General features: G+C 42.9%; 1 protein-coding gene across 6 annotated transcripts in view; it reads left to right on the top strand.

Moving 5' to 3' along the window:
• The window catches only part of LRRCC1 (leucine rich repeat and coiled-coil centrosomal protein 1), an 81,902-nt gene that overhangs the window by 6,056 nt on the left and 57,397 nt on the right, over nt 1-18,449 (top strand). For 4 of the 6 annotated variants that reach the window (XM_075583003.1, XM_075583004.1, XM_075583001.1 and 1 more), the window contains exon 2: nt 16,535-16,740. The exons of the other annotated variants lie outside the window; for them this stretch is intronic. In XM_075583003.1, coding sequence (XP_075439118.1) covers nt 16,535-16,740 — 206 coding nt within the window. The remainder of the gene's footprint in view (nt 1-16,534; nt 16,741-18,449) is intronic. 6 annotated transcript variants of the gene reach the window in all.

The following is an 18,449-nucleotide window of genomic DNA, read 5'->3' as shown; positions in this document are numbered from 1 at the left end:
GGGAACTCACGAGTGCTCACTACGGGTCCGCGGTGCCCCCACAGAAGTGGGACCACACATCGTCATCCCCGCAGACTATGGGTCGGCGGTGCCCCCACAGATGTGAGACCACCGCTTCATCCCCGCATGTGTCACCCGTGGAACCACCAGCCTGATACCCTTGGGATACCCGAGGATACCCGCAGGTGGTCTCCAGAGGTCCCACGCAGAACCACGGAACCAACCCTGAATGTAAAAAAAATAAACCTGGCCTATACATTCAATACATACACCCTCCCCCCCAACACCTACAGTACAATAATGTGCAAAATAACTATTATCCAGATATGGATAATAGATTAATTGCCCATTATTAAAAACATTAACTAGCATATACAAATAAATAAAGTACTACTGACCTCATCAATACGAAGTGTCCGTTGCCAGCAAAATCCTTGTCTTGCCCACAACATACATAGCAAATACAAAGCCAATACATTGCAATTACATTCAGATATCAATCAACCCCTTAAACACCTTATCAGATAATAACCGCAAAGGTGATTAAGGGGTTAAGCCACAGTGGCCCGATACCCACCCTTCACCCATGAATTTGTACCGTGGCGTCATCATGCGACTATATATATATACTGTAGATATATACAGAGAGAGAGAGATATATACAGTATATATATATATATATATATATATATATATATACACAGTATATACACACATGATGAACCAATATACAAATACATGTAGAAGGGTTATCAAAACCATACTGTCCTAGAAATAACACTGCTCCATAGAACTTCTCCATAGACACACTACATTAAAATCAATATCCTTTAATAATCCCAACTGATTTTACAATCTAAATCATCACAATCCAATGAAAAGTCAATGAAACACCTCACATTCCAATATAAATGATGCATAAAATCTATGCACCATATACTGTACATTCTGCAAATGAATCAACCAAGTAAACAAAAATCAATTAGCAATCATTATTTACATCCCTAAACAATTCACACTCCATCCCGAACAATGAAACAATTAACTAATTTACGCCTGGAGCAGAACAATTTAGCCTGTGAAAAAATACAGTACCGACCAGAATACAACCTTTAAAACCAAGGCAACACAAAATACAATACCAACGATTACATCTATCTAATTTTAAAATACTTTAAACTCACAATAAAGCATAGCAGCATAGACAAATTAATTTAAAACACATCAAATCAAGCTTTTAAAACAACATCACTTCTTACCCTGTATGTATATATCTCTCTAGACATATATATTGTACATACATACATACAGTGGCAAGAAATGATATACCACAAAAAAAAAAAAAATACACATGTTATAAAACCTTTTGAAAAAATTAACAAGTTAAATAAAATACATTCCTTTAGTTCACTTACCATTACTTGCCCCCACCGACTCCCGTTGCGCACCTTACTCACGAACCAATCCACCAGGCACAGGAACCCATAAAATAATAAACCATAAAAAAATAAACTTTAACCTAAAAATCCAAATCAATCCACGGGTCTTCTAATTGTAATCCATCTTCATCTGTATTCTTCTTTCTTCTACCTTCTTCCGGGCGGGGCGGGGTCTTCTTTCCGTCTTCGGCCACGCCCTGGCCTTTTTTCTGCCCCGGAGGTCCTTCCTCCGCGGCGTCTGGCTTCAAAATGAGACGACATAGGCTTTTAAAGGCCTATGACATCACATTTTTCGTCATGGTTCCCACGGTCCTGATTGGGCCGTGAAAACCATGTGTTTTGGCCGATAAAAAAAAAATGATGACGTCACTTAAAGGGAATGAAAGCACAGCCAATCAGAATGGCTTTGCTTCAATTGCCTTTAAGATGACGTCATTAAAAGACACATGGCCGTCCACACATGGTACGCTAGCCAATCAGAGCGTGGGAACTCCATCCCTACTCTGATTGGCTCTAGTATACCATGTGACAGGTTTTCATTGACGTCACATCCTTTCTCCCCCAAGCCTCTGTCACATGGTATACTAGAGCTAGAACCTGTGTAAAAAGGGCTGCTGGTAAACTGTAGGTCTGTCCAGGTGCCCTGCCAGCCCACCGGGGACTCGCGTGGGGCTGCGTTATGAACCCTGTATGTAAAAGAATAAATCTTGTATTTATGGGGGGGGGCACAGGGGGTGGGTAATGTATTTAATAAATAGAAGGATGTTTATTGTGGGGCTGTGTATTATTTTTATTGTGGGGGGGGGGTGTTTCCCCAACGGTATGTGGGTAGGCCTCCCTTGTGGGTAGTGGGTGGGTGGTTAGGCCTCACGGGGGGGGGTTAGTGTGGGAGGGTATGTAGGCATCCCGAGTGGTGGGTGAGTTATCCCCTTAATGACTGTAGAGGTTAATAACCGCTATGGTGATTAAGGGGTGTGGGGACATTACTTTGTATGTTTTAATTTTTGTCTCTGTTTTGCAGCAAGCAGCGGAGGGGCCGTGGGTAGTGGGTAGTGGGTGTGGGTGTGGTTATTTACACGGGATCCCCCTCCCCACATTTACATACAGTACACTGTACTCACAGAAACACAGGCCAGGCAGATTTAACTGACACAATAGGGGGAGGGGGGTTTACACAGATTAGTCAAAGCAGGGAAGCTTAGCAGACACAATAGGGGGAGGTTTTTTTTACATAGATTACAGTGAAGGCAGTCAGGTTTAAAACACACAATAAAAATATGTATGTCATGTATTTATTGTTTATGTATTTTAAATACACAGGGGGTGTACTGTATGTTGTTTATTGCAATATTTATTGGGGGCAAATCAAATGTCCCCAATAAACATGCTATTCTGCCTTCATTGCCTTAGCGGCTATCAGCTAAGGTAATGAAGCAGAATTTCTGTATTTTTAATAATATTGTGCAGGAGCAGGGGGTTCCCTGAGCATTAATTTCTGGCTCAGGGAACCCCCTGCTCACTGTACAATATTATTAAAATACAGAAATGCTGCTTCATTACCATAGCACATAGCCGCTAAGGTAAGGAATGAGTTTTTATTTATATATGTTTTTTATTCACAGTGTAGATGTGCAGAGGGTCTCCGGAGCTGAACAGCGTTGGTTTCAGGTCCGGGGACCCCCTGCTCCCCGAGATACAGGCCCCTTTTGGGGGTGCCGGTATCCCTCTGCTTGCTTTACAGGCCGCGGTCACGTGATCGGGACCTTTAAACGCAGAGGGATACCGGCACCTCATAAAGGGGCCTGTATCTCGGGGAGCAGGGGGTCCCCCGACCTGAAACCAACGCGGTTCAGCTCCGGAGACCCCCTGCACATCTACACTATAAATAAAAATGTATTTCAAATGTATTTATTTATAGTCATTTATTTAGATTTATTTATTTATTTTTTGGGTGGCTGCTGTGTGTGATTTTTTTTATTGTGGGTAGCGGGAGTGGGTGAATGGGGTATTAGCCCCAACGATGGTTGTTTAGGGCTTGCGAGGGGTAGCGGGAGAGCTTAACCCCTTCATGACCGTAGCAGTATTAACTGCTACGGCCGTGAAGGGGTTAAGTGCACCCGCAAACCCCCCCCCGCAAGTCCTAAACTCACACCAAGGGCCAAATACCCCCTTCACCCACCCCCGCTACCCACAATAAAGCGGGCACGGTGAGTTAACCCCTTCATTGCCTTAGCGGCTATACGCTATGGTAATGAAGCAGCATTTCTGTATTTTTAATAATATTGTGCAGGAGCAGGGGGTTCCCTGAGCATTCATTTCTGGCTCGGGGAACCCCCTGCTCACTGTACAATATTATTAAAAAACATAGCACATAGCCGCTAAGGTAAGGAATGAGTTTTGATTTATATATGTTTTTTATTCAGGGTGTAGATGTGCAGAGGGTCTCCGGAGATGAACAGCGTTGGTTTCAGGTCCGGGGACCCACTGCTCCCCGAGATACAGGCCCCTTTTGGGGGTGCCGGTGTCCCTCTGCTTGCTTTACAGGCCGCGGTCACGTGATCGGGACCTTCAAACGCAGAGGGATACCGGCACCTCATAAAGGGGCCTGTATCTCGGGGAGCAGGGGGTCCCCCGACCTGAAACCAACGCGGTTCAGCTCCGGAGACCCCCTGCACATCTACACTATAAATAAAAATGTATTTCAAATGTATTTATTTATAGTCATTTATTTAGATTTATTTATTTATTTTTTGGGTGGCTGCTGTGTGTGATTTTTTTTATTGTGGGTAGCGGGAGTGGGTGAATGGGGTATTAGCCCCAACGATGGTTGTTTAGGGCTTGCGAGGGGTAGCGGGAGAGCTTAACCCCTTCATGACCGTAGCAGTATTAACTGCTACGGCCGTGAAGGGGTTAAGTGCACCCGCAAACCCCCCCCCGCAAGTCCTAAACTCACACCAAGGGCCAAATACCCCCTTCACCCACCCCCGCTACCCACAATAAAGCGGGCACGGTGAGTTAACCCCTTCATTGCCTTAGCGGCTATACGCTATGGTAATGAAGCAGCATTTCTGTATTTTTAATAATATTGTGCAGGAGCAGGGGGTTCCCTGAGCATTCATTTCTGGCTCGGGGGAACCCCCTGCTCACTGTACAATATTATTAAAAAACATAGCACATAGCCGCTAAGGTAAGGAATGAGTTTTGATTTATATATGTTTTTTATTCAGAGTGTAGATGTGCAGAGGGTCTCCGGAGATGAACAGCGTTGGTTTCAGGTCCGGGGACCCACTGCTCCCCGAGATACAGGCCCCTTTTGGGGGAGCCGGTGTCCCTCTGCTTGCTTTACAGGCCGCGGTCACGTGATCGGGACCTTCAAACGCAGAGGGATACCGGCACCTCATAAAGGGGGCTGTATCTCGGGGAGCAGGGTGTCCCCGGACCTGAAACCAACGAGGTTCAGCTCCCAAGACCCCCTGCACATCTACACTATAACTAAAAATGTATTTTAAATGTATTTATATTGATTTATTTATTTATTTAGATTTATTTATTTATTTTTTGGGCGGCTGCTGTGTGTGAGTTTTTTTTTATTGTGGGTAGTGGGGGTGGGTGAAGGGGGTATTAGCCCCATCGGTGGCTGTTTAGGGCTTGCGGGAGGGGTTAACCCCTTCATGACCGTAGCGGTAATAACTGCTACAGTCGTGAAGGGGTTAAGTGCACCCGCAACCCCCGCGCAAGTCCTAAACTCACACCAAGGGCCAAATACCCCCTTCACCCACCCCCGCTACCCACAATAAAGCGGGCACGGTGAGTTAACCCCTTCATTGCCTTAGCGGCTATACGCTAAGGTAATGAAGCAGCATTTCTGTATTTTTAATAATATTGTGCAGGAGCAGGGGGTCCCTGAGCATTAATTTCTGGCTCAGGGAACCCCCTGCTCACTGTACAATATTATTAAAATACAGAAATGCTGCTTCGTTACCATAGCACATAGCCGCTAAGGTAAAGAACGATTCTTTATTGATGTGTGTGTTTTATTCATACTGTAGATGTGCAGAGGGTCTCCGGAGCAGAAACGTTTTGGTTTCAGGTCCGGGGACCCCCTGCTCCCCGAGATACAGGCCCCTTTAGGGGGTGCCGGTATCCCTCAGCTTTGTTTACAGGCCGCGGTCACGTGATCGGGACCTTTAAACGCAGAGGGATACCGGCACCTCATAAAGGGGGCTGTATCTCGGGGAGCAGGGGGTCCCCGGACCTGAAACCAACGCGGTTCAGCTCCCGAGACCCCCTGCACATGTACACTATGAATAAAAATGTATTTTAAATAATTTTTAATGTGCCGATGTTTGCGCAGAGAGAGCAGCGGATCTCTCTCTGCTGCAAACACATCTCGCCCCCGCCGGCCCATAGTATCAGTGATGTGCATATATAGTACTGTATGTGTACAGTACTGTATGTTAGGGGTTATAGGGGTTGTTGTTATACAGTGTATATATATATATATATATATATATATGTATATATATATATATATGTATATATGTATATATATATATATATATATATATATATATATATATATATATATATATATATATATATATATATATATATATATATACTGCATTACAATTCATGATTTTATGCCATCTGGCAGACACGCGAAGCATTGCAGCCTTTTAAATCCTGAACCTTTATAAATTAACACATCAGCCGCGCATCAGCCGGGCATGACCCCTGGCTGGGAAGGCAAAAGGAGCCCGGCATATTCCGGGTGAAAAGTGTCACATTCCAGGAACCAGCCAGGGACAAACCGGGTATTTGTTAGAATAAAGTTGGTCGCAGCAGTATAACATCCACACTATAGTATACCTACATATGACTCCTTAGCTGTTAATAATAATTGATATGCAGGAGTGCGATGTCATTAACCCTAAGCTGTCTATGTATATAGGTAGGGTGTATGTAGGTGTATAATGCAATTGTAGCTGTATTGGTGCAGCTGTAATTGCTCCCAAAATATGGAGTGCCGTTAGTTGCAAGTAGCAATGCTGTTAAAGTAGTATGCAGATAATAGGGTGATATAGCTTATAAATGACACCTAGGCAAGGCATAGAAAGAGGAGTAAAAATCCTACACATATGCAAGGATGAAGTGCTGGGTCTATGTCCAAACCAGTAATCTCTTATGATATAATCAGCTGTTTGTCCAGACGCTCCCAGCATAAGATAACTTGCAGGCTTTGCTGTGTATTGTCCAAAATGGGCTCCCTGATCTCAGCGTAGTATAACTTCAAAGGCTATCAGTCTTTGTGGTGTTTTGTAACCACTAACCTCAAAATCGCAACCTTAAATCTATAGTTCAATTTACTTGCTGCGTATACAGAGTATCAGAAGCCCGAAGTGATACAATCTGTGAACTTGTCAGCCTTTGCCGACGATCGTTTCGCGCATGCACGCTTCCTCAGGGCTGATAGGCTATTTTTTCACACAGCTTCTTCATTTTGACTTTATTTTTGTTAAATTATGACACGGTGTAATATGTCATATGTTGTTGTTTATCTGAGATTGTATTTACCTAATTTTAAGACCTGCTAAGGAACAGACAATTGTTATGTCCTGATATGTAAAACCATAGAGTTCAAAGAGGGTGTACTTTCTTTTTCACACAACTGTACAGGCATACCCCGCATTAACGTACGCAATGGGACCGGAGCATGTATTTAAAGTGAAGCACTACCTTTTTCCCAATTATCGATGCATGCACTGTGCTGCAATCGTCATATACATGCATAACTGATGTAAATAACACATGTGTAACAGGCTCTATAGTCTCCCCGCTTGCGCACAGCTTCGGTACAGATAGGGAGTTGGTATTGCTGTTCAGGACGTGCTGACAGGCGCATGCGTGAGCTGCCGTTTTCCTATTGAGCGATATGTACTTACTCGCGAGTGTACTTAAAGTGAGTGTCCTTAAACCGGGGCAGGCCTGTATATAGACACTGTTCAATTATATTCACTCTAGATCAGGGGTGCGTGAACTGGGGGCGAGGGAGATTTTTCTTGGGGGGGGGGGGGGGGAGCGCAGGAGGTTGCAGAAGCCCCGCGCTCTTCCCCCAAGGCATTTAAATGAAATGCCGGGGGACCGCATGAGGCCTCTGCAACACACACCTAATGTAATCAGACGCTGTGACGCATCGCCATGGCAACGCAACGTCAAATGACGCCGCAGGGTCATGTGACGTAACGCGTCAAATGATGGCGCAGGTCACGTGATTTGACTTCACATTACGGCGCAGCTGCAAGGTAGGGGGGGCGTGAGCACCGGGGCAAGCAAGACAGGGGGACGCAGCAGCAGAAGTTAGCGCTCCCCTGCTCTAGATTATATATAGTCACTCACAGTGAATCATCCCGCTAGATAATACTGTACTATACAAGGATTATCATTTATATAGTATACTTCACTAGTAATAATAGTATCTTTGATATTGACTTTAATCAAAGGTCTATTTGTCATATTAAAGAGATAATGGAATTTATTCCCACTCTTCATAGCTGTTTCTTATGTTTTTTCAGTTAAAATTAATACTTTGCATTTAGTTGAGGTGGAGTATCTTTAAACGGGTACTCCATCTCTTTCCAGTGAATAATTAAGTTTACAACTATTGCTATATCAATTATTTAGGTTCAGTGCATCACGTAAGGGATATTTTTCTGTTTTTCTTGCCAACACATCATATCCCTAGATGCGCCCCTCTAGATATAGCATCATAGGCTGACCGGGGTCATCTCCCCTTTTTTATGTATGAAATTCTCACATGCACTCAACACCAGAAGGCTAAAATGCCTCTCATTACGGCAGGTAAAATAATAGTTGTCTGCACTAGCTAAACAAGTGTTTAGCACAATAGCTATCGGATTCTGAATACAGTCATTTTCATAGAACCCAAATAAAAGATTTTTTTTTACAGGTAACTAATAAGTATGTTTTACTTTAAGGATGATTGAATCTTTTTAATGAAAGTACTGTAAGTGTCTCAATCCTCTTTCCTTCACCCAAATGGCAAGTGTTCAGTTTTACTCCCACAGGTCTCTAAAATCTGAGGAGGAAAGGGGTTATGGAGTGATAATATACAGATAAGCGTTGTCACACCACAAGATTCCCTTTGGAATATAAAACAATAAAATCTAAATACTTATTGTCTTATCTTAATTTTGTAACATTTTATTTTAGAGGTGTTAAACCCAAACCTACTAAAAACATTAGTGTCATTGGTCCACTGCACGACTACATCTATCTAATCTACCCACCTCAATATCTTGTATAGCGTATACACAGAGCAAACTCTGCTCCTATGCGTTTAAAAAAAAAAAAAGAGAAATGTGGAGCGAAGAATCAATCGGGGTTCAGAAAGTGGTCTTTGATGTTTCTGATGGATATGGGGGAGGGGCATTCCATTAATTCCCCGGCTCCCTGTACTGAAAGGACATGACCAGCTCGTTGACTGCGTTTAAATCTGGGGACTTTTATAAATTGAGGTTTTGGGGATTGTAGATTTGATGTGGTTCAGTTGAACTTACATTTTGAAGGTAGAGGGGTCCTGTGTCATGGAGCACCCGGTGTACCATATTGGGGAGTTTAAACATTGCTATTTGCTTGGTGGGCAACCAGTGAAGTTTTCTCAATTGAAGGTGCTATGGTAGAACTTTTTGGTGCCACTGATTAGTCTAGCTGTGGCATTCTGGATTGCCTGGAGAGTAGAAAAAGGGATGTGAAGGTGCCTTGGTCATTCAGGATGACTAGTAAATTTCTTGTTTTTTTTGTAATGTAACTGTTGCCTATTGACGGGCGGCATTCCTGGGCTCTTGCTATTTGTTCAATGGTAGTGTGTGGTAGTGTAGGATCATTATCAGGGTTAAGTTGAAGTAAGTTAGAAGTCATCAATTCTTGGATGTCATTAAGACATTGCGTAAGTGAATCGGCTTGTTCGTTATGATTATTGGATACTCCAATGTATATCTGAGTGTCATCGGCATAAAGATGAAATCTGTGTCCTTGTGTTCTAATAAGGTCTGTCAAAGGTTTAATGCAGATGTTGATCTGGAGGGATGAAAGTGATGAGCCTTGTAGTACTTACTCCACATGTGTCCGTGTTATATGTTGTCCCATATGGGTGGAGTGCTTGCAGTCTTTCAAGAATCAGATCCATTCAAGCGGAGTGACTCTGAGGCCAACCACATCCCTCATTGAAGTGGTGATCATGTTATGATTAAGAGTGTCTAATGCAGCCGACCGATTGAGAAGTGTGTTGGTAATGCCTTTTATTGAGTAGGTGTGGTATATAATGAGGAAGGCCGATCCAGTGCCATGTTGGGATCTGAATCATGGAATTGGAGTGTGAGAGGCGGGGCAGCTGCCTGTAAAGGAAGAATGAAAGTGGACTGCTGTCTTCTTGGTACAAAAAATTAGTTTAATAGCACATTTAAAAGCTGCGCTTATAGCGACAGCGACGCAATGTCACAACAAAATTAATGTATTGACGCCGTTGCGTGCCCTTTTAGTAGGCGTGGCGCGACGGCTTGGTCGCGATCGCTGGAAGTCACTTCAATTTGATTTCTCCAGCGACCGCAGCGTGACATCGCCGTCACTATAAGTGCAGCCTAAGGCAGATAATGCAGACAAGGAATAAACAGGGCAATACATGGATGAAGGGGACATCCGTTTATCCAAGCTGGAGTTATGGCGGTAACTACATCTGTCTGTGGGTTTCCTGTATACAGATGTGTGTAGTTTACCATTCTTCAGTCGTGCTGTTCTATGTAGAAAGTTCACTAGGTTTTCTGAATAATATATTTTGAACTTTAATTGATGGGTGGAATGGATTCAAGGACTCACAACATTGTTTGAGATTTCCTTCACCCTCTGTCCATATTATAAACATATCAATGTATCTGTAATATTTGTAAGGTTTGTGGAGGCATGTGGTAAGGAATCTGTTCAAGATTGGCCATAAAAAGATCGGCATATTGTGTTGCCATGCTGGTGCCCGTTGCAGTCCCCATTAGTTGTACATAAATGTCCTTGTTGAAGCTGAAGTAGTTGTGTGTGAAAATGTATTCTATCAGTTTGGTCATTACTAATGCGCTGTATTAGGTCTCGTCCAGGGTTACTGCTTGCTGGCTGAGGCGCACTTCCGCTCATCACTGAGCACCTACAGTCGCAATTAGAGCGGCTTTAGTAGGGGCTCGCCTACGCTTCCGCAAGCGCGCGGAAGTGTAGGTCTTAGGAAAATGTAAATTTTCCACTTGCCGGAGCGCAGGGTCGGTCACGTGAGCGGTCTGCCCAATGAGGGCGAACCAGCTCCGTGACGTCACTGGCCCGCCCCCTGACGGCGTGCTGTCTAAGGCCAGGGAAAGCACCCGCTTTCCCTGAGCCTCATCTCGCCTCCGCCCGCCAGAACCATGGCCGAGGCCTTACTGATCCATGGGAGATGTTGCAAGGAAATGCAAGCATGACTCTGTGCCATCCCACTACCATGATTTTTTGTAACTCTCCCTGCCTCTCGGTGAATTTTATAATTAACCCCTCTCTCTCACCCCCTTGCATCCCCACCCCCTGCACACTGCTGATTGTTCCTTACACCCATTCTTTGCCCTGCCTATTTCTTGTCTCCATCATCTGACTTAGATGGTTATCTTGTTTTTTCTTTTTCTTTTTTTACATCTGTGTTAAACTCATGGAATCTTTATAAATCAGCATTGCTGACCTGAGGAAGAGAGGAGAGCTCTCGAAAGCTTGTTTTATAATATCTATTGTCAGTCCAAATAAAAAAGGTATGACCTTTATACTAAAGCAGGGGTGTGCAAAATGGGGGGCGCGAGATTGTCGAAGGGGGGCACAGGGTTTACAGAGGCCCTGCGCGCTTCCCGAATGCACTTAAATTAAGTGCCGGGGAAGCGGCGAAGGCCTATATAAACTGCACTTACCTTGGGTCAGACAGCTTCTGGAGACGCGTCACTAGTAACGTGATGTCATGACGCCAGAGCCGAGGTAAGAGGGGAGGGTTGCGCAGAGAGAGGGACAGCCGACAGGGTAAGGGACGCAGGGAAAAAAAGATTGCGCTTTACTAAAGTATTCATTTACTCAGCACTATCACAACTAACAACTAACTAACATGGCTATTTCCACTTAATGCATGATATATTTTATGTAGTCTATCCCAGGTGTGTGCAAAGTTTTCTTATTATGCCCGGTCATGTGACATCACGTTGCCATGGCAACACGACATCCCGTGACCCTATGGTGTAATTTTACGCCGGGTTGCCATGATGACGCGTCGCTGGAAGTCAAGGTAAATGAAGTTAGAGAGGCCTCACGCAATCCCCAGCATTTAATTTAAATGCCTTCAGGGAAGCGCCTCTGTTACCGCCGCACCCCCTTTCCCCCTCACCCCCTCAGAAAGTCAGGGGGCAAGCTGCACACCCCTGGTCTATCCAGTACTAGGTACCAAATGAGTAGGACTTTATATCCATTCTCCTTTTATATTAGTACACATTGCGCTTTTAGAGATGTTTGTAGACATGGGCCCCCACTCCAGTGGTATATTTGCATTTTCATTTAAAGAGACAGTACACACTTAGCTATTGATTAATCGGAAAATAGTTAGCTCTTTCAATGGCAAGCTGTTTGCTCTTCAACCACCGTTAACTACCTGAGATAAACCAAAAAGGTGCTTTATGGGCATGTGACGCTATTATTTGTCCAACCTTTTGACCATAATACTGTACTTTAAACCTTTGTGAGGTGAGGTTGGAGTGATTGGTGTATCTAGTACTCAAACCACTTTGACTTTGAAGATATCCATTATATTATATTAAGTGTTATATATTGTGTTATATTAAGCCTACTGTTGGCAAAGTGATGGTCACATGTAGTTTCCTTCTGTGGCACATTTTGAAACCTAGCCCCTCCTGTGGCAAAGGGGCTAAGGCACGTTCTATAGTGCCGGGTGCGTGCTACGCCGTGCGCGCGTGGGGAATTGTAGTTGGCTGACGTCAGTCAGCCTTTCTATACAAGGGGCGCACACGGCAGGGAGAAGGGAGCTGACCGACAGCGGCAAAGATGAAGAGATTCATATTTTCGCACCGCTACCGTGTGTGTGTGTGTGTGTGTGTGTGTGTGTGTGTGTGTGTGTGTGTGTGTGTGTGTGTGTGTGTCTACACAAGTGTGGTAAAAATAAAAATGTTATGAATGTTTTTTTTTTTAATAAATAATAAATTACACATAAACGTACACGCACACCCATATACATACATACATACATACATACATATACACACAAACACACTCAACACTGCATACACTCAACACACTATACATACAAAAAGCATGCGGCACGTGCACGCGCATACGGATAGGCACGCACGGCCGCATGCTGTATAGAACGGCCCTAATATAGATGTTATCTGAATAGACACTTTGGCAAAAGTGCAGCTTGCTTCCCTACTGCATGATGTTACCATGGATAACAAGTGAAGCAAAACATTTTCTAGGCCAGTGCGATTAAAATACAAATATTTTTAATTAAGTATTTTATTGTGAATAAATACATTTTTGCCATTTCGTTCTGTTTTTCCTCCAATGCATTGGTTTTTAGTGACTGTTACTTGTCTGACACCTTAGGTCTCGGGCATGGTCAGCGCTTAGACGCTGACCCGTGCTGAGGCGCGCTGCTGCTTGGCAGTTAGCCCCTGCAGCTGCAATGAGAGCGGCTTTAGCAGGGGCTCGCGCACGCTTGCGGAAGCGTGTGTCTTAACAAATGTTACGTTTCGGAGCGCAGGGCCGGTCAAGTGAGCGGTTCGCCCAATGAGGGTGAACCAGCTCCGTTACGTCACAGCCCCCTCCCAACACGTCCCCGGATGGCGCGGTCTAAGGCCAGTGAAAGCACCCGCTTTCCCCCAGCCTCCGCACGGCTGAAGTCTGTATGGACTCAGCCTTAGCCATTTATTTGTTTTGATGAAGCAAAATGAGAATGTTGCAGTTACAGAACACCTGCCAAATACATGCACTCAGACTTGCTGCTTTCATTTTGAAGTACAAATATATAGAACTAGCTGAGAGACCCGGCGTTGCCCGGAATGTAAATAGATAAAATAAATTGATGTTGTTTAAAATAAAAAGTATAAGAATTCAATATTATTAAAGTACAACATATGTTTTGATCCACTTTGAGCAAAGATATATAAGTAATGGGGTGTTTCGAGTATAGAACATGCCACATATAACTGTCCATGGGATAAACATGTTTATTGTAAGTTTATACCAGTGTACTTGATTGATTGTCATTGTGTGATTGATTGTCCTTGTGATTTGTTGATGGTGATACCAAATGCGAGTCTCAGTGGAAATTGTAGGCGTTTGAAATTGAAGGGCATGTTTGTAGGAATTAGTTGAATGCGGGGTATGAATACGTTGCCCGTGATGTAAATTGATAAAATAAATTGATGCGACCTGTGAAGGTGTTTTAAATGTATTCCTTATGGTTGTGTGAAATAGTTTTGTGGAGTGGAGAGGGTGGGTTGTGGAGAGTGTGGTAAGGTACGGGTAAAAAAAGAGAGGGAAGGGGGGGTGAGTGAAGTATTTGTGCAAACATTAAGAGGGACTGTTAAGAAAAATGTTATTATTATGTACTTGGAGACTGATGAAAACTTAGTTTTGAGGTAAGGTGTGGTGTGGATGAGGGTAAGCTGGGGGAGTGGAGCGCTGAAGAAACGCAGATGGACATCAGTAGCGGGCGTGCGGAGCGCAGACGGAACGGCGTTGATGCAGAGGAGAATGGTTTATATTTTATTGAGTGGTGAGCTGGGGTGAAGGAAGGCTTTTATTATTTAACAAACGTTCTAAGGTGGCAGGGAGTGTTCAGGCCAAAGGCGGACATTTGGTTTGTAGCTGCGCATGAAGGCGGACATGTTGTGAACTGTCAAATGTTTATTAGGTGAAGGTGGGGGCGAAAAGGTGGACATTTTGAAAATGCTCATTTTCGAAAGGCTGAAATGTAACAGTAGCTGCGGGCGTGCGGAGCGCAGACGGAACGGCGTTGATATGGAGGAGAATGTTTATATTTTGAGTGGTGAGCTGGGGTGAAGGAAGGCTTTTATTATTTCAGAAAGGTTGTAAGGTGGCAGGGAGTGTTCAGCGTGTTAAGGGGCCAAAGGCGGACATTTTTTTTGTAGCTGCGCGAGAATGCGGACATTTTGTGAACTGTAAAATTTGTATTAGGTGAAGGTGGGCGCGGGAAGGCGGACATTTTGGGAACTGTAAAAATTTTATTAGGTGAAGGTGATATACCCGGCGTTTCCCGGGATGCAAAGAAAAAGGATGTTGTTGAAAAAAGTTTGTTTGTAAACAAGCCTGAGTGATAAATGTAGGCCAACTACACACTGACTGAGAAAGTTCTGATTGGTCAAATGTCAATAAGGGGCGGAGCCAAAATGATAGTAGGCATTAAATGACAGTTAGTGAGGAGATTCTCACAAGCAGCCATTTTGTGTAAAGACAGATTAATTTCTACATACAGGTGCAACATATAATAAGACCACTGCATAATAGCATGTGAAAGCAAATAAATAACAATATTTGTAGGCATTAAATGACAGTGAGGAGATTCTCACCGCAGCCATTTTGTGTAAAGACAGATTAATTTCTACACACAGGTGCAAAACATATGTTTTTTTATTCCCTTTTCAGTGAAGCAAATAAATAACAATATGTTTAGCCATTAAATGACAGTTAGTGAGGAGATACTCACAGCAGCCACTTAATATTGTAAAATGTAGATTCCAACTTATCCCTTTAAGAGGTGTAACATTCATCTAATATGGATCTCATGTGATATTAAATATCCCCCAAAAATATACTCTTCAAAAGAATCACTTATTTATATTAATATTGGTCATCTCTTAAGTAATATCATCTGATAATTAATTAGTTAATTAGACAGGGGTGATAGTCTGAGGTGGGTTAAATTAGACAGGGTGTGTGGAGAAAGCTGCACGGCTAGAGAGAGTATCGGGCGGCCGTGTGTGCGGAGCTGAAGAGGACGGAGGTGCATTTTTTTTAAAGTTAAGGGAGAACGCCGTTTTTATTAGGTGAAGAAGCATGGTCTCGTGTGTGTGTGTGTGTGTGTGTGTGTGTGTGTGTGTGTGTGTGTGTGTGTGTGTGTGTGTGTGTGTGTGTGTGTGTGTGTGTGTGTGGACAGGGGTGACAGTGTGAGATGGATGAAACTTACCAAGGACTCCGCAGGGGTACTCTGGGGGTATGGTGTGAGAGTGTGTGACAGTGAAGTAGGTGTCAGTCAGTGATGTCACTGTACCTTTTGGCCAATGAGAGTCGAGTGGGAGGCTGACTATGGGCGGGCGGACACAGGGACCAATGTGTGTGTCACAGTGGAGCTTACCTCTTGGCCAATGAGTCGCGGGGGGGGGGGGGCGGGCAGACCCACGGACCAATCAGATTCACCACATCTACCACCAGACTCACAAATTTAAAATTTATATATTAAGATAAAACCTCCATGGATCATATATCGAGGAAAATGTATTAAAGCAGCAATACTGGTTTCCAACTTTTTTTTCTCTTTTTTTTTTCTTTTTTTTAAAATTGTTTTTATATGTAAAACATGTTACCTTGTATAATTCCACATTCTTACCTAAACTGGCAATCGTTTGGTGCTCTTGTTATAAATGTGTCAAAATCCTGATTGTGTGTCTAATACTTCCAGCGATTGCGACCAATTTGTCGCGTTGAGCGCAGCCTTAGTGTCATGTAACTTCCCTATTGAATTGCTTTTGTATCTCTGTTTAATTCCTATTTGGTGAAGTACTTTTGAATGCTGAATTATCAACTCATAAACAATACAAATAGAAGTAGTCTGGTCAGTTGAAAGTAGTGGTGAGATTTTAAACATGGCAATCTTCTTGCCATCTTTACTTCTCATGCAGTGGTAGTGGAAACGGTTCCTGAATTTGTAGTTAATTTGATTATTTCAGTACTGCAATACATTTGTGAGTTAATGTTTTGTTATTTTTTTTTCTTAGTTTGTCGGAACTTTCCTTGAATTCGTTTCTCTATTCCCTCAATTTACATTGTAACCAAATCTCCAAGATCGAAGGACTCGGACACCTCTGTAATTTACAGCATTTAGACCTGTCGTCTAATCTCATAACCAAGATTGAAGGACTCAACTCCTTGACCTGTCTGCACAGCTTGAATTTGTCCTGTAACAAGCTCACAATAGTAGAAGGTTTGTGTTACTGATAATCAACCTGTAAACCTAGTTTTAGTTATCTGCTTTTTAGACAAATTTTGGAAGCCAAGCCTGTAGGTAGCGAAGGGACTGGGATTGGACCACCATGTAACCCCTCTTTTCCTGGTTCTTAGAAGAGGTCTAGATCGGTATCACTTATTTTTATAAAGGCGATGCTCAGTGTCTCTATTTACCTTCTCAGGGTGCTGGCATCCTGACTGGTTGAGCATGCATGCTAAGATGGTGGTAATGAAGGACGCCAGGAACTTTATTGGCACAAATTATAGCTTTATTCATTCCATTGATTAAGCTCCTCATGTAATAACATTTTCTTCAGACAAGGAGTGGCAAATAATACAGTTGCATTAAGTATTCTTTCCTCTTAGCTCTCACCACTATTCTATGGAGATTCTGGACTTGGTATCCTTAGTACTGGGTATGTGTGATTAGTCCCTTTCCTGCATTTATATTTGCCTCATTCCCACCAGGAATGTGGTAGGGATACTCCTGTCTTCAGGGATCAATACCCCATCACTCAGAGTAGTACCCTCCATATCTCTAGATATCAGAAGGGGGTCACATTTAAAACTGGTCAGTATGAGACAATTCCACGGAGCTCCAGAGCTCTTTATTTAAGAAGATTACCCCCAGACTGCAATGCATCCTCCTCCTTTTTTAGTGCAGACGACTAACCTCAGACCATTGCTATGGGCTATGACTGGAAGAGGCACATTCCCTAAATATATATAATAATAAAGGTGACAAGACGCCCATAAGCACACAACTCTACACATAAACATGACTTACACTATACACAGTGAGGTCCCCCATCTGTCTCCTCCTGGGACCTGGATCTATAACTCTCCGCCCCCTACTATATATACACACTAATGACGTCTGGTTCCCATGCCTGCAGAGGAAGTGGTATGGATTGTACTTAGTCATCTTGTACCATGTGATGGGCTAAGGGCGGTTACCCTTTCTAAGCACAGTGTTAACCCTTTACGGAGTTAAACTTTAGTAGTCTCCTACAGGGGGCTACACTTATTTAGTTTAAGCTCTCACAAGAAGAGTGAAATGCATAGATTCAGCAGTGATACATTTTCAACTTCATTGTTCAAAGCTCTTTTGTATGTTCACTGCTGCCTCCATAAGAATGTAATCTTATTTTTGGAATCCCTTAATTGTAACTGATTAAAAGATTTATGCCATAGAACAAAAAATAATTTAATACATTAGAAATGTCTGCATTTTATAATGTTGGCATTGCCCATGATACCTAATACAAATATATTAAAAATGTCATTACATGTAGTAATTACATTTCATACCTTGTTACAAACATAGAACATGATTATAAATATTTATGTGCTCCAAAATTAACCCTAAACATACTGGAAGAATTCCTCAGGGGGTTCTTCAAGAGCACCACTGATTGTTTCCTTTCATGTAATCTACGAAAAACTCAGACGGTTCATCAAGATGTATCCCAATAATAAATTAATTTACATAATAAAAAAATCTTCAAATGTCAACTTCTTTTATCCAGTAAATGGTTCTCACAGTACAGTATCTGTATTGTATCTCTAAAACCGGTTCTTTCCAATTAGATTCCTTACAGATCTTAGTTATAGCTACTAGTTTACAGTATGTTACTGAAAATGCCTGCAGCTATTAAACATTTGTAATCTGAAACATCTTCCTTT

The sequence above is a fragment of the Ascaphus truei genome, chromosome 2 (genome assembly GCF_040206685.1).
Source record: "Ascaphus truei isolate aAscTru1 chromosome 2, aAscTru1.hap1, whole genome shotgun sequence".
NCBI classification, from domain to species: Eukaryota; Metazoa; Chordata; class Amphibia; order Anura; family Ascaphidae; genus Ascaphus; species Ascaphus truei.
The sequence above is the reverse complement of the archived record's forward strand: the minus strand, read 5'-3'. Positions and strand labels throughout refer to the sequence as shown.